At 36.1% G+C, this 13,942-nt stretch overlaps 1 protein-coding gene across 1 annotated transcript in view; it reads left to right on the top strand.

Moving 5' to 3' along the window:
• LOC105986065 (FAS-associated factor 1) overlaps positions 1 to 13,942 on the top strand; it is a 220,438-nt gene that overhangs the window by 94,804 nt on the left and 111,692 nt on the right. Inside the window, exons 5-7 of the mRNA XM_013016802.1 lie at positions 6,495 to 6,621; positions 7,483 to 7,546; positions 8,684 to 8,765. Coding sequence (XP_012872256.1) covers positions 6,495 to 6,621; positions 7,483 to 7,546; positions 8,684 to 8,765 — 273 coding nt within the window. The remainder of the gene's footprint in view (positions 1 to 6,494; positions 6,622 to 7,482; positions 7,547 to 8,683; positions 8,766 to 13,942) is intronic.

Below are 13,942 nucleotides of genomic sequence, written 5' to 3'. Positions count from 1 at the left end.
CGAAATACAAAAACAGTTCTGAAACCTTTATGGGAATATGACCATAAAAGGTCTGAAATAAGTAAGCAAACTTGAACAAAAAGAAGAAAGTTAGATATATTACCCTAACCACTTCAAAATATATTACAATGCTATTATGTTTAAAATAAACAGATATTAACATTGAAACAGATACATGGACCAATGGAAACACTAGAGAGTCTTGAAATGAACTCATGAATTATAGGACTTATTCATTGAAGTAGAGAGTAGAATGGTGGCTTCCAGAGTTTGGAAAGGGCTCAAAAGGTGTATGGCTTTAATAAAAGAGGAATAAATTTTGAGATCTATTCATGACTGAATATAGCTGAATATAGCTAATCAGACTGTTTTCCAAATTTCAAAATTGCTGCAAGTGAATAAATTTCTGGTATTTATATCACAAGAAATGACAAGTTCTTAAATGTAGTTCAATTTATTCTATAATGTTTTTATATGACTATATTTTCAAAACATTAATGTTGTACCTTATAAATATACCACTTATTGTCAGTTAAATGTTTTATGAGAAAAGGATTACAAATATACATTTCTCCAAAGAATATATAACTAATGTCCAATAAGAACATGAAAAATTATCAACATCTCCTATCATGAGAACCATCTCTTATGCACTATGATGCAGCTATTTTCAAAAAACAGAAAGTAACAAGTGTCATGATGTATCAAGAAAATATGGATTCTTGTACACTGTTGGAAGGCATGTGAAATTATATAGCAGTAATGGAAAATGGTATAATTCCTCAAAAGAATAAAAAATAGCATTGCTATTTGATCCAGCAATTTTCCATCTGGTTATATGCTGATAGGGCCTCAGATATCTGTAGTCTCACATTCATAGAGATGTTACAATAATTTAAACATGAAAAAACTCAAATGTCCTCCAGTAGATGAATAAATTGCAAAATGTAGCATATATTTAAAAGGATAATTGAAGAGGAAGGGCAGTCTGACAAATACTACAACATAGATGAATATTTTAAGTGAAATAAGTCCTTCGCAAAAAGATAATTTATGATTCTACTTAGGTGATATACTTAGAGTAATCAAAATTATAAAGAAAGGAAATAGAATGATGGTTGCCAGGGTGTTGAGATAAAGAGGATGTGAAGCTGATATTGTTTGGTGAGTATGGATGGTATTGGTGGTGCCACAATATTGAGGATATTTATTTATTTATTGACTGTCCTGGGGCTTGAGCTTGGGCCTGGACTTTGTACCTGAGCTTTTTATGCTCAAGGCTAGTTTTCTACCACTTGAGCTACCATGCCACTTTTAGAGGATATATATTTAATACTGTTGAAATATACACTTAAAAATGATTGTGGTTGACAGGCACTGGTGGCTCATGCCTATAATCCTAGCTACTCAGGAGGCTGAGATAAAAGGCTTGTTGTTTGAAGCCTGCCTGGCCAGAAAAGTCTCTGTGAGATTCTTATCTCCAATTAACTACTCAAAAACTGGAAGTGGCTCTATGGCTCAAAGTGGTAGAATACTAGCCTTCAGCAAAAGAGCTCAGAGACAGCACCCAGGCCCTGATTTCAAGCCCTGTAACCCCCACCTTCCCCCCCCCCCCCCCCCCCCACACACACAGATACTTACTAGGGGATGGAACATTGGGAAACTGAAGAAAAGTATTTTAAAGTGATTGTTATAGAATGCACTATGAATACAAGCAATGAAGACATTACATTATTCTAGGGATGAGATTATCCTAGACAGAGCTCTTTATTTAAAAATGAAGTCATTGTAACGCAAGTTGAAATATAAAAAGCAGCAGATAACTGTCCAGATGCAAAGAATAGATTAAATTTAAAACATATTTCTAAGTTGAATTTGGAGAAAAAAGATCTGAACTAGAACATTGCTAGTAGAAAGAATAAAGAGTATGGATTTCAGAAATATTTCAGAAGAATAGTAGGACTGATTACTGACAATATCTCTGAGAAAGGACAGGTAAGAAGCCGGGCGCTGGTGGCTCACGCCTGTAATCCTAGCTACTCAGGAGGCTGAGATCTGAGGATCGCGGTTCAAAGCCAGCCCGGGCAGGAGAGACTGTGAGACTCCTATCTCCAATAAACCACCAGAAAACGGGAAGTGGCGCTGTAGCTCAAGTGGTAGAGCGCTCGCCTTGAGCTGAAGAGCTGAGGGACAGCGCCCAGGCCCAGAGTTCAAGCCCACGACCGACAAAAAAAAAAAAAGGACAGGTAAGAAAAAAAATGATGCCGAGATGGTGGCATGAATGATAAAGAAGACTTGTTCAATATCTATTCAATACTTGATTGCATACCTATTGTATGCCAAAAGCCTTCATCTCCTGCATCATCTTTAAAAGCTCATCAAAAAAAGAGGGTTTTAGCCAGGCAGTGGTAGCTCACCCTTATAATCCTAGCTACTCAGGAGGCTGAGATCTGAGAATCATGGTTTGAAGCCAGTCCAGGCAGGAAAGTCTGTAAGACTCTTATCTTCAATAAACTACTCAGAAAAAGCCACAAGTGGCTCTGTGGCTCAAGTGTAGAGCACTAGCCTTGAGCACAGAGAGGCCTGCAACCACAATCCCCTGATCTCAGCCTCCCATGTAACTGATGATAGGTATGCATGACCACATCTGGCTATTGATTGAAATGGGGTCTCTTGAACTTTTTGCCCTAGCTAGTTTTAATTGTTGATCTTCCCTTCTGAGTAGCTAGGATTATATGTATAAACCACTGGCCCCTCATCCTGGAAATACATTATGATTTTGTCATCTTTACTTAATTTCCATTGTTCACTGTTCAAGTAATCTCTTCCTTAGATATTTGAAATAGATCACCTTTTTTTTTTTTTAATAGGTCACTTTTCTCATGTCTTTAGGTCCTTATGCAAGCAGACCTTACCAAATAACACACAGAGACATGAGAATTGTTTCCTTGAACACTTCCCTGCCTAAAAACCTCTGCTGATTTTCTTATTGCCATCATAGTAATGTGCAAATAATCTTAGCATAATTTTAAGGAGTGACACAGTCTAATGCCATCAATCTTTTTTGCCCTTATGGCTAGGTCACACTTCTTGTACACACATGAAACTAGTAATTCTTGGTGTTTTTCTGGATTTTCATTGATCTTTTAAAATACCGAACTGTTTACTCACTTTTCCCCCCTCATTGTGTAACTCCCCTCTGCACCATACATATACTCCACCACTATGCTATCTTCAAGGTCTGCATTAAATCTTGGCACACTGTATGACATCCTGAACAGTCTTTGTAATAGTCCTTGAGGGACTAAGTCACTCTCTATTTTTAAATAGCATTTGGTTATACCTTTTTTTGTACCTCCTACACCAAGCAAATAAATATATTTTCCTTTTAGAGTGGGAATTTCTTGAAGATAGAAACTATATATTACTTTTGTATTCCTAGCTTTTAACTTTGTGCCTTAACATAATATATGGTTGGTAAATGTCTGCTAAAAGAAACATTTACTTTAGCTATGAGATTGCTTTGATGTATTTTCATTTCTAAATATTTGTCTCAAATAGTTTTGTTGTCATTTCCTGGAAGTTTTCCCTGATCCCTCTCACCCTGAGTTGAGTTAGGTATAACATTATCTCATTTTATTATTCATATATCTTAACACTATCTTTCAATATTATAACTATCTGCATAATATAGTTCTCCTCAAGAGGGCATAGACTATACCTTTCACACAAGTCTTGAAAATGTGGTGCAGAGTAGATATTTGTAAATGTTTGTTGACTGATAGAAGGAGTAAATGAAGGTAATAAACAGCTAAAATAGAATCATAAAATTTGGCTATTTTTGAAATTCTGAATCAACAGCTTTTCTACATTCAAAGCATTTTTAAGGCAGCCATGACTGATCATGAGATTATCTATTCTCATCAGCAAACATTAATGAAAAAAAGATTGTTTATCTCATTTTTTAGAAAAGCTTTTCCTAACCTGTGAGATGGCTGATAAGAAAATGTGAAGAGATTGGGAGTTCCTTATACATAATTAAGTAGTTCATTCTTGCAGATACTTCAATAATTCATATTTGAAATATACTTTTTTCAACAAAATCGGCTTTTAGATACCTCCATTTGAAGGTGTTGTTGTAGGGTTTCATAAGAGACTGAAGGATTCTGTACTTTGTGGAGCCAAAATGAATAATAGGTCATATAAAAGAATTAAAATCACTTTTAATATAAAGTAAGATCTTATTTGGAAAGTAGGAGGGATATCATTTGATTGAAAATTGAATTTGGAGAAAGGATAGATGTTAGACAATAAAAGAAGTGAGAAAAAAGAGAAGTATATATGGAATATTCTTTGTTTTTCCTGCTCCATGTCCCTAAACTCTCATTCTTAATTTGATGCCTCTCAAAGAGAGGGGTGAATACTAGATAAGACTTGTTGAAAACTGGGATGACTCTAGCTGATCAAGGTTGTGGGGTGTGTTACTATAGTCCTTTGTTTCTTTTACTTGCCTGTGATCATGACTAGGCACTTGAAAGGAACATGTAGTGTGCATTACAGATTTTGAGCCTTTACCTGTTTAACTCTAAGCCTCAAAGTTAGAAGGACCTTCATCCAGGCTTTTAACTGTAAAGAGTTCAAAAGAGTTCAAGAGCAATTGTTTTAGGAAAATGGTTTTATAGAAGATACTCCTCACGGCTTTAAAATGGGAAAGGGTTTTGAAATTTTAAGCTGTTACAAAGCTTAGACCAGGAGATCTTGGCTCTCTAGAACAAAATATTCAGGGAAAATTACAATTTCATGTAGAAATAAGGCTTTTGTGTGAAGTAGTAATAGGTCCAGAATAGCAGACGAATGACTTAAGGCAGTACATTCATTAATTCATCCAATAGTGTGTTTTTATTATCTTGCTCAATGCCAAAGCATTGGGAAGACTCTTAAAAATGAGATGAAAATAGTACAATTCTGGGCATTAATGCTTGGATTTGTCCAGAGAGGAAATGCTAAACTTAACAATTTTAAAATTGTTTCTTGGGGTCTGAAGTGCTTCAGGCGTACCCTAGACCCTGTCAAACAGATATGACTCCAAGAGTATTAAACTTCTTATTGCCCTCTTCCTGCATGAGAGCAGCCATAACTTTTTAAAATCCAATAAACATAGGCATTGTATACTGTAAATTTCTGTAATTTGTGACTGGGGAAAGGTGGTAATCCATGAAAAGTAGTTAGGAAAACCACTGACAAAAAATCTGTAAGAGCCGGGCACCAGTGGCTCACACCTGTAATCCTAGCTACTCAGGAGGCTGAGATCTGAGGATCACAGTTCAAAGCCAGCCCAAGCAGGAAAGTCTGTGAGACTCTTTTCTCCAAAAAACACTAGAAAACCATAAGTGGCATTGTGCTCAAGTGGTAGAGTACTCGCCTTGAGCTGAAGAGCAAAGGGACAGCACCAAAGCCCAGAGTTCAAGCCCCATGACCGACCAAAAAAAAAAAATATATATATATATATATACACGATACCTTCCAGCTTTAAAATCTATAATTCAGTAAGTGGTTAACCTCTAGTATTCCTTCTAGCTAAATTTTGTGAGTCTTTGATTCTGTTTCTCTTAATGCTTTTCTAGAAGTTACTATTTTCTTTTTGTCGGTTGTGGGGCTTGAACTCTGGGCTTGAACACTGTCCCTCAGCTCTGTCCCTCCCTCAGTGCTGGCTCAAGGCTAGCACTCTACCATTTGAGCCACAGCACCACTTCCGGCTTTTTCTGCTCATGTGGTGCTGAGGAATCAAACCCATGCCTCATGCATGTGAGGCAAGCCCTCTACCATTGAGCCACCTTCTCAGCCCTAGAAGTTACTTTTAAGTTAGGTTCTTCTCTATAGACTGAAGGATCAAATAGTTTTCCTCTTTTTCTTTTTTCTTTTTTGGGCTGGTCCTGGGGCTTGAACTCAGGGCCTGGGCACTGTCCCTGAGCTTTTTTGCTCAAGGCTAGCACTCAGCTACTTGAGCCACAATTGCACTTCCAACTTTTTGCTGGTTATTTGGAGAGTCTCATGGACTTTCCTGCTCAAGCTGACTTTGAACAATGATCCTTAGCTCTTAGACTCCTTAGTAGCTAGAATTATAAGCATGAACTACTGGTGCCTAGCTACTGTGAGCTTTTTGAAAGCTTCATTTACTACTTTGTCTCTGACTTTTCAAGTTGTACCCATTTTCTTATTGAGCACTTAATTCCATATTCTACACTAGGGATAAAACAAAAACCCCTGTGTTCATTAAGTTTATAAATATCCTTCATTTTCTGTCATTCTCCCAACTTTGGTCTCCTTTACAGCAGGTTTAGTAATGTATATAATTCTTAAAATGAAAAGTACTAAGCTTTACTTTCCTAAATGACTTCTTATTTGATAATACTAATATCCTGTTGTAAGTACATAAATTTAGAATCTGCTGTGTTGAAATCAATATGAATCTAATCAGGACTTTCCTTAAATAGCAAAGCACCGATGTTCATATGGTTAGTGATAGCGATGGAGATGACTTCGAAGATGCTACAGAATTTGGGGTGGATGATGGAGAAGTATTCAGCATGGCGTCCTCTGCCCTGAGAAAATCTCCAATGAGTGAGTATTAATATCTCTTTGGGGCCAGCATTATAATTCTCCCTTCTAGAACTCAAAGTTAGAAACAATGGTAAACTTTAGATTTTTGAGATATTAAATAAAGGGAGTGAACATTCTCCATTAGAATCAGTCTTTTGAGTTTTGATTTTATTAAGCCCCCAAATTCTCGGTGTAATAGTAAAAATTACAAAAAATTCAAGGAAATGTACATTTTGTTTCATATGTGTATTGTTTCCCACATCTTATCAAAGACATCATTGTGAAGAATAATAACATTTTTATCGACTACTACTCATATTTGGAAGGAAAAAAGTAAATGTACCATCACTGTCACTTCCACTTATGAGATATGTAATATAGAAATCAAGTAGTACTAAGTGCAGAATGACTGCTAAAATTAATTCTTAAGTGGCTCTTTCACTCTGTGAAATTATAGATCTCCTGTGGGCAGAAATAGATGTAATATTTAAATGAAGTTGAAAAATTTCCTCATTAATGTGGTCTTTAAAATAATGTCAGATCTTTTAATATAATTTAACAACAAGATATCAAGAAAATATTAAAATCTTTACTGCTGGCACATACATTAGATGCTTGCCAGAATTGTGTCTGTTCATTTCCACATTTTATGAGCTTGGAATTTTTTAAAGATTATTTTTTATACTGGCTTGATGATCTTCTAATGTATGCTGAGTTAAAATGTCCCCTCAGATATATCACAGAAGCTAAAGCTTAATTTTATTTCCTCTTTATTGATTAAATATATTTCTTATATGTGGGATTAGATGTTATGTGGTTTGTTTTTTGTGTCTATTTGTTTTGTTTTTTTGGTTTTTGTTTTTTCTTTTGTTTGTTTTTTAGTGCCAGAAAACGCAGAAAATGAAGGAGATGCCTTATTACAATTTACAGCAGAGTTTTCTTCAAGGTAGGGTTAGGACATTAACTATATAAAATTGATGTTCTCTTATGCTACTGTGATTTTTCTGGGGCAATTTTAATTATAGATTGTTTAAAATTTTGCCATAAAGTATCCAAATGATGTCTTTACCAATATATACTGTCCTGGTAGGGAAGTACATATTGTTAAATGTAAGCTAACTAATAAATCATATACTACTTCAGAGAGGTACATTACTTAATCTCTGTATCTTCATTGAAGTTTAAAAGATGAGTTAAATGTAATCTCAATTGTGTTTCCCAAAGGACTAGGATATCATATACATTTTTAGTTCATCCTAAGACAGACAGACAAAAATAAAATTTAAATGATGATAGATTTCTGTAGACAGAGATAGGGAAAATCACAGTTCCAACCAAGCCAGTCCAGGAAAGTTAGTAAGACCTCCATTTCAACCAGTAAGCCGTGCATGGTGGTATGCATCTGTGGTCTTAGTTTCTTGTGAGACCCAAGTAAGAGAATTTCAGATCTGTGCCAGTTCTAGGCAATAACATCAGACCCTACAAAAGGGCTAGGTATATAGCTAAAGTGATAGATCACCTTTCTGATCAGATTGAGGCCCTGAGCCAAACTACAGTACCAGTAAATAAATAAGTAAATAAAATTTTAAAATAATTTAAAAATTTTAACAATAAGGGAATTTTTTACTTTGAAATTTTCTATTAAGACTCAAAAAATGCTTATGTACATTTGGGAATTTTTGAAGTGTTTAATTATGAGGAGGATTAATTTTTAACCCTTAATTTGATATAAGTAATATTTCTCTTAGTATTTTTCTCATGTAATATAATATGGGACCTTTACATGAAACTATTTCCATGAACTAAAATAGGAAGCTAAAGCTGTCAACACGAGTAACCAAAAAGTTAGTTGATCCTTATAAGTGGCATTTTAAGTACAACATTTGGCGGTTATAATTAAAATTCTAGAGTTGTGATCTATTAATATAGACAAGGAGAATTGAAAAAACATTTTTTCCCAAGCTTTTAAAGAAATGTCTTAATCTTTATACTAGATACTAGCCCTAACATTTACTTAAAAGTCATTGATTAGATTTGTGGATTTGAAATGTACCTTAATTAATAGACTCAATTTGTCCTATAGATATGGTGACTGCCATCCTGTATTTTTTATTGGCTCATTAGAAGCTGCTTTTCAAGAGGCCTTCTATGTGAAAGCCCGAGATGTAAGTACAGTTTTACCTTTCCTGATTAAAAAAACACATCTAATAGATTTACCACTAAGCCTGAGGAAATGTTTAATATACTGTTTTGTGGTGTTTTTGTTTGTTTGTTTTTGTTGGTTGTAGGGCTTGAACTCTGGGCGTGGACCTTGTCTCTAAGCTCTTTAGCTCAAGCCTAGCACTCTACCACTTGAACCACAGAACCACTTCCAGTTTTCAGGTGGTTTATTAAAAGAATCTCACGGGCTTTCCTGGCTGGGCTGGCTTTGAACCGTGATCCTCAGATCTCAGCCTCCTGAGTAGCTAGGATTACAGATGTGAGCCACTGGTGCCTGGCTCTGCTTTCTTTTGACATTGAAAATTTGGTCTTTGTTTCATCTGCCAGTCTGATCAAGATGCATATATCAGAGCATTTCTCTAATCTCCCCCCTGGATTTTGCAAGAGACAAATTCTGCAGCAGGATTTTTTGTGTGTGGGGGGGGGGCTGGGGGGAGGTGTTGGGGAGATCATACTTACACATGACCAGTTTGTGTTTGTATTCTTTTCCATTACATGATTGCTAATTTCTTGATAGAGGATCAGGCTTTCCCCAAAATATGTGTTCCAAATAATATTGGTAGTAGTTCTCTTTCATCTGTGGGAGTATATTCCAGGGTACCCAAGAGATATCTGAAAGCTTGGTACCAGATCCTACGCTTACTTGAGCATCCTTCATCTGAAAACCTAAAGTCCAGAATACGCTAACATTCAAAACATGTTTAGCTCCCATGAAACTCAAAATGTTTTGAATTTCATAATTTGGGATTAGGAGTGCTCAATTAAAAACGTTTATACAGACATCCGAAAATTTAAAATGCTTCTGGTTTCAAACATTTTGGATAACAAATACTTAATTCATACTGTTTTTGTAAATGTGTAATTTCCTTTGAGTGAATTTTTGTGTTCTGAGAGAGTTGTTTTTGCTTAACAAAATTTAATTTACAAATTAGACACTTTCAGAGATTGAAAACAACCAGTGGGGGCTGGGAAGGTGGCTCAGTGGTAGAGCGCTTGTCTTGCATGCATGAGGCCCTGGGTTTGATTCCTCAGCATCACATAAGCAGAAAAAGCTGGAAGTTTTACTGTGGCTCAAGTGGTAGAGTGCTAGCCTTGAGCTGACGAGCTGAGGGACAGCGCCTAGGCCCAGAGTTCAGGCCCCACAGCCGAAAAAAAAAAAAAGCAACCATTGATAAAATAAAACAAGAATATCTTGTAATGTAAATTAAATGGTCTATGTGTCTAAAAGTATTTTCTTGTACTTTCACTTTTTCATTTAAAGACAGTACTTCACAGCTTTTCTTTGGCATATGCAAATACTCAGTATCAGCATCAGTACTCTAGCTCTTTGGGGATCATTATTAAGTAAATGCTTTTTTAATGAAAGCATTTTGATGTCATGACAATCTATCTGATAATTAAGATAACTAAATCTAATATGTACATAACATATAGAGGATGGAGAGGCTGGACAAAGTGATAGTGATACATCACTAGCAAGAAGAAACTGAATATCTGATAATTCATCAAGCTGCTCAGGACAGTACACAATTTAAAATACATAAATTTTTGGTTTTCGAATTTCCCACCTAATATTTTTATGCCCCAACTGACTTAGCTAAAGAAGGAACACTATCTACCAACTGTAATATTTTTCCCCAAAATTCACTGTGTAGCAACTCTTTCTTAAAAACAGATTCGGGCTTTGTCATCTTAAAATCAAGTAAAAATTCAGAAGGCACATTTTGAGCAAGAAGATTTTAATTACTCTATTTGTATATTAACACAGCAATCAACACCTCAGTAATTGCTTCAGTGTATCTCTATAGCTTCAGCTCTTCTCATTTCCCTACCTGCTATGGTTTAAATATTCCCTCCAAAAAAACTTACTTTGACATTTAATTGCTATTTTAACAGTGTTGAGGAGCGGTATCTTTAAAAGTTGGCTAGGTCCTGGGGATGCCACCCTGATGAATCCATTAGGAATTTTATCTCAGGAATGTGCTAGTTATTGTAGGAGTTTGGTGTTTTTTCCCTTCTTCCCTCTCTCTTCTGCTGTATTATCATGTAATATGTTATGATACGGAAAGAAAGTCCCACAAGAGGCAAACTCTCTGTATCTTCAGTACAATTTCTCCATAATCTTACTCTTCTTGCATGCTTCCCCAATGCCAGGAATGCCTTTACTCCTGCTTTTTACTGGAGGACCCTTATTTCCACTTCTATCACCTACCCTTCTAGTACTGTCCAGTGAAACCCTCTGTTTTCTGTTATTGGTACACTAAACACATTGTAATTATCTATTCTATATATGTCTTTCCAGGTTCCATTTTTCTTTTGGCAGGAGCCATGCCCTTTTCATTCCTAAACACAATAAATGCAATACATGTTTAATGAATGGAACAGAAGTAGGGAAACAGTGGCATGTAAATGGAGAAGGGGAAACCGCTAACATTAAAGAAGGCAAGCAGTTTTGATAATGAGTCAAAGCTTCCCTGTGAGCTTTTTAATTTATATATAATTCTGATACAAAGAAAAGCCCATCTTTTTTTTCTTTTTTTCAGTACCCATGTTTGAACTCAAGACCTGGTACTTGAGCTTGTTAGGGAAACTCTCTACAACTTGAGACATATTCCAAGCCCATTTGTTTTATTTATTTTTCAAATATAGTCTCTTTAGGTTTTCCAGGTTGGCTAGTGCCACATTCTTCTTACCTGTACCTCCTGCATATCTAGGTGTGAATCACCATGTCTGGCTTGTTTGTTGAGATAGCATTTCACTAATTTCTTCCCAGGGCTGGCCTTGAATTTCGGTTTCCTGATTCCTGCCTCCCAAGTAGCTTAGATTGCAGACTTAAGCCATTGTATCCAGCCTAAGAAAAACCAATCTTAAATGTTAAATGCTGAATTCCAAGAAAATTGGTCAGTTTTTAAGTGCTTACTAACAGTTAAATAATGGTGCCAGGGACCAGTGTGATGTTTCCTCCTTAAGAGGCTAAGACCTGAAGAATGAAGGCAGTTTGGTTAGAAAAATCCAGAGACTTTTATATCCAAAATATCCATCTAAAAAGCAAGGCTAGAGACATCAAGTGGTAGAGCAATAGCAAAAAAGCCAGATGATCAAATACAAGGCTCTGAGTTTAAAACGAAAACAAAATATTATTTATTCTTAGAATGGTGGAATAGCACTTTTTTCTTTTTGCAGTTTCTAGAACTTGAACTCAGAGCTTGGGTTCTGTCCCTGAGCTTTCTAACAGATTTTATGATACATGTTTTCCCATATTTTATGGTATCTTTATGTAATTGTATTTATGGATATTTGTATAAAATGAAGTCATCTTTCAATACTATTGTAGCATTTTCCCTTTTGATATATGTCCATTTGTTTATTGTATATTATTTTATAGAATTTTAAACTTTTTGTTGTTGTTATTGGTCCTGGGGCTTGAACTCTGGCCTGGGCACTGTCCCTCAGCTCTTCAGTTCAAGGCTAGTGCGCTACTACTCGAGCCTCAGCACCACTTCCAGTTTTTGAGTGGTTAATTGGAGGTAAGACTCTCACGAGGACTTTCCTGCCCATGCTGTCTTTGAACCATGACCCTCAGATCTCAGCCTCCTGAGTAGCTAGGGTTACAGGCGTGAGCCACTGGCACCCAGCATAGAATTTTAAACTTTTATTATAAAAATTTTTGTATAGCCGAGCGCCAGTGGCTCACGCCTGTAATCCTAGTTACTCAGGAGGCTGTTCAAAGCCAGCCCAGGCTTTATCTCCAATAAACCATTAGAAAGCTGGAAGTGGCGCTGTGGCTCAAGTGGTAGAGCACTCTCCTTGAGCCGAAGAGCTCAAGAGCCCCACGACTGACCAAAAAAAATAATAATAAATTTTTTGTATAAAAATTTATAAAAATAAATATAAATAAATTTTAAATATTTATTTTATTTTATTTATTTTTGGTCCGGTCGTAGGGCCTGAACTCTGGGCCTTGGCGCTGTCCCTCAGCTCTTCAGCTCAAGGCTAGCACTCTACCACTTGAGCCACAGCACCACTTCCAGTTTTTTTTCTTATGTGGTGCTGAGGAATCGAACCCAGGGCCTGATGCATGCAAGGCAAGCGCTCTACCACTGAGCCACCTTCCCAGCCCCAATTTTAAATATTTTAATGTTTATTGCAATTAAACCTTAGAAGTTAATAAAATGTAAGCTGCATAAAAACATTTCAAAATATACTCATTATTTTTGACTAAACCATTTCAAAATAAATTATAAAGCTCATATTTTACTCCTAAAACTTTAGTATGTCTTGTAAACATGAGATTTTCCTACTTAATCATAATACCATTGTCATATGAAACAAAATTAATATTTAGTTCATATTAAAACTTCAGCAGTTGTCCCCAGAATAACTTTTTAGCTGTTTTTCTTTCTTGAACACACAATTCACTCAAGGATCACAAATGATATTTAAGTTTTAGACTTCTTAAATCTCTCTTAAGTAAGCACCATCTCTTCCTCTCCCCCTACCCCCCATGACATTTGCTTTGTGAAGAAATCAAGCCAAATGACTTGTTCCAAATTCTGGATTTGTGTGCTTCTTTGCAATATTATTTGCCTTGTTCCTCAGGCTATCCTTCCTTGGGGGCAAAAGAATAATAAGTCTAATTGTTAAATCAGATAAAGCACTTTTGTAAGAATGTTGAAGGGCCAGTGTGGGTGCTCACTCCTTTAATACCAGATGGGACAGAAGGGTCACAAGTTTGATGCTAATCTGGGCCCACAGTAAGTTCCAAACCAGACTGGCCTAAGTAGTAAGGCCATCTCTCCAATCCCCCCCCCCTCCAAAACAATGATTTGTAAGTAATGCTGAATAATTTATTATAATAAGATTTTAAATGCTTATTAAATCTTTGGTTCTGTGATCATGCAGTTGTATTTAAACAGCCATTTGCAATTTGAAAAAAACATGTCTGTCCTTTCCAGTAAGTTTAGTAAAGCAGTTGAAATGATGAAAAAAAAATGTCTCTTGTTGTTGTTGTTGTTGTTTTGGGTCTGGTCATGGGGCCTGAACTCTGGGCCTGGGAGCTGTCCCTCAGCTCTTCAGCTCAAGGCTAGCACTCTACCACTTGAGCCACAGCGCCACTTCCGGC

Source organism: Dipodomys ordii, unplaced genomic scaffold, assembly GCF_000151885.1.
Source record: "Dipodomys ordii isolate 6190 unplaced genomic scaffold, Dord_2.0 Scaffold33, whole genome shotgun sequence".
Classification (NCBI taxonomy): Eukaryota; Metazoa; Chordata; class Mammalia; order Rodentia; family Heteromyidae; genus Dipodomys; species Dipodomys ordii.
The sequence above is the reverse complement of the archived record's forward strand: the minus strand, read 5'-3'. Positions and strand labels throughout refer to the sequence as shown.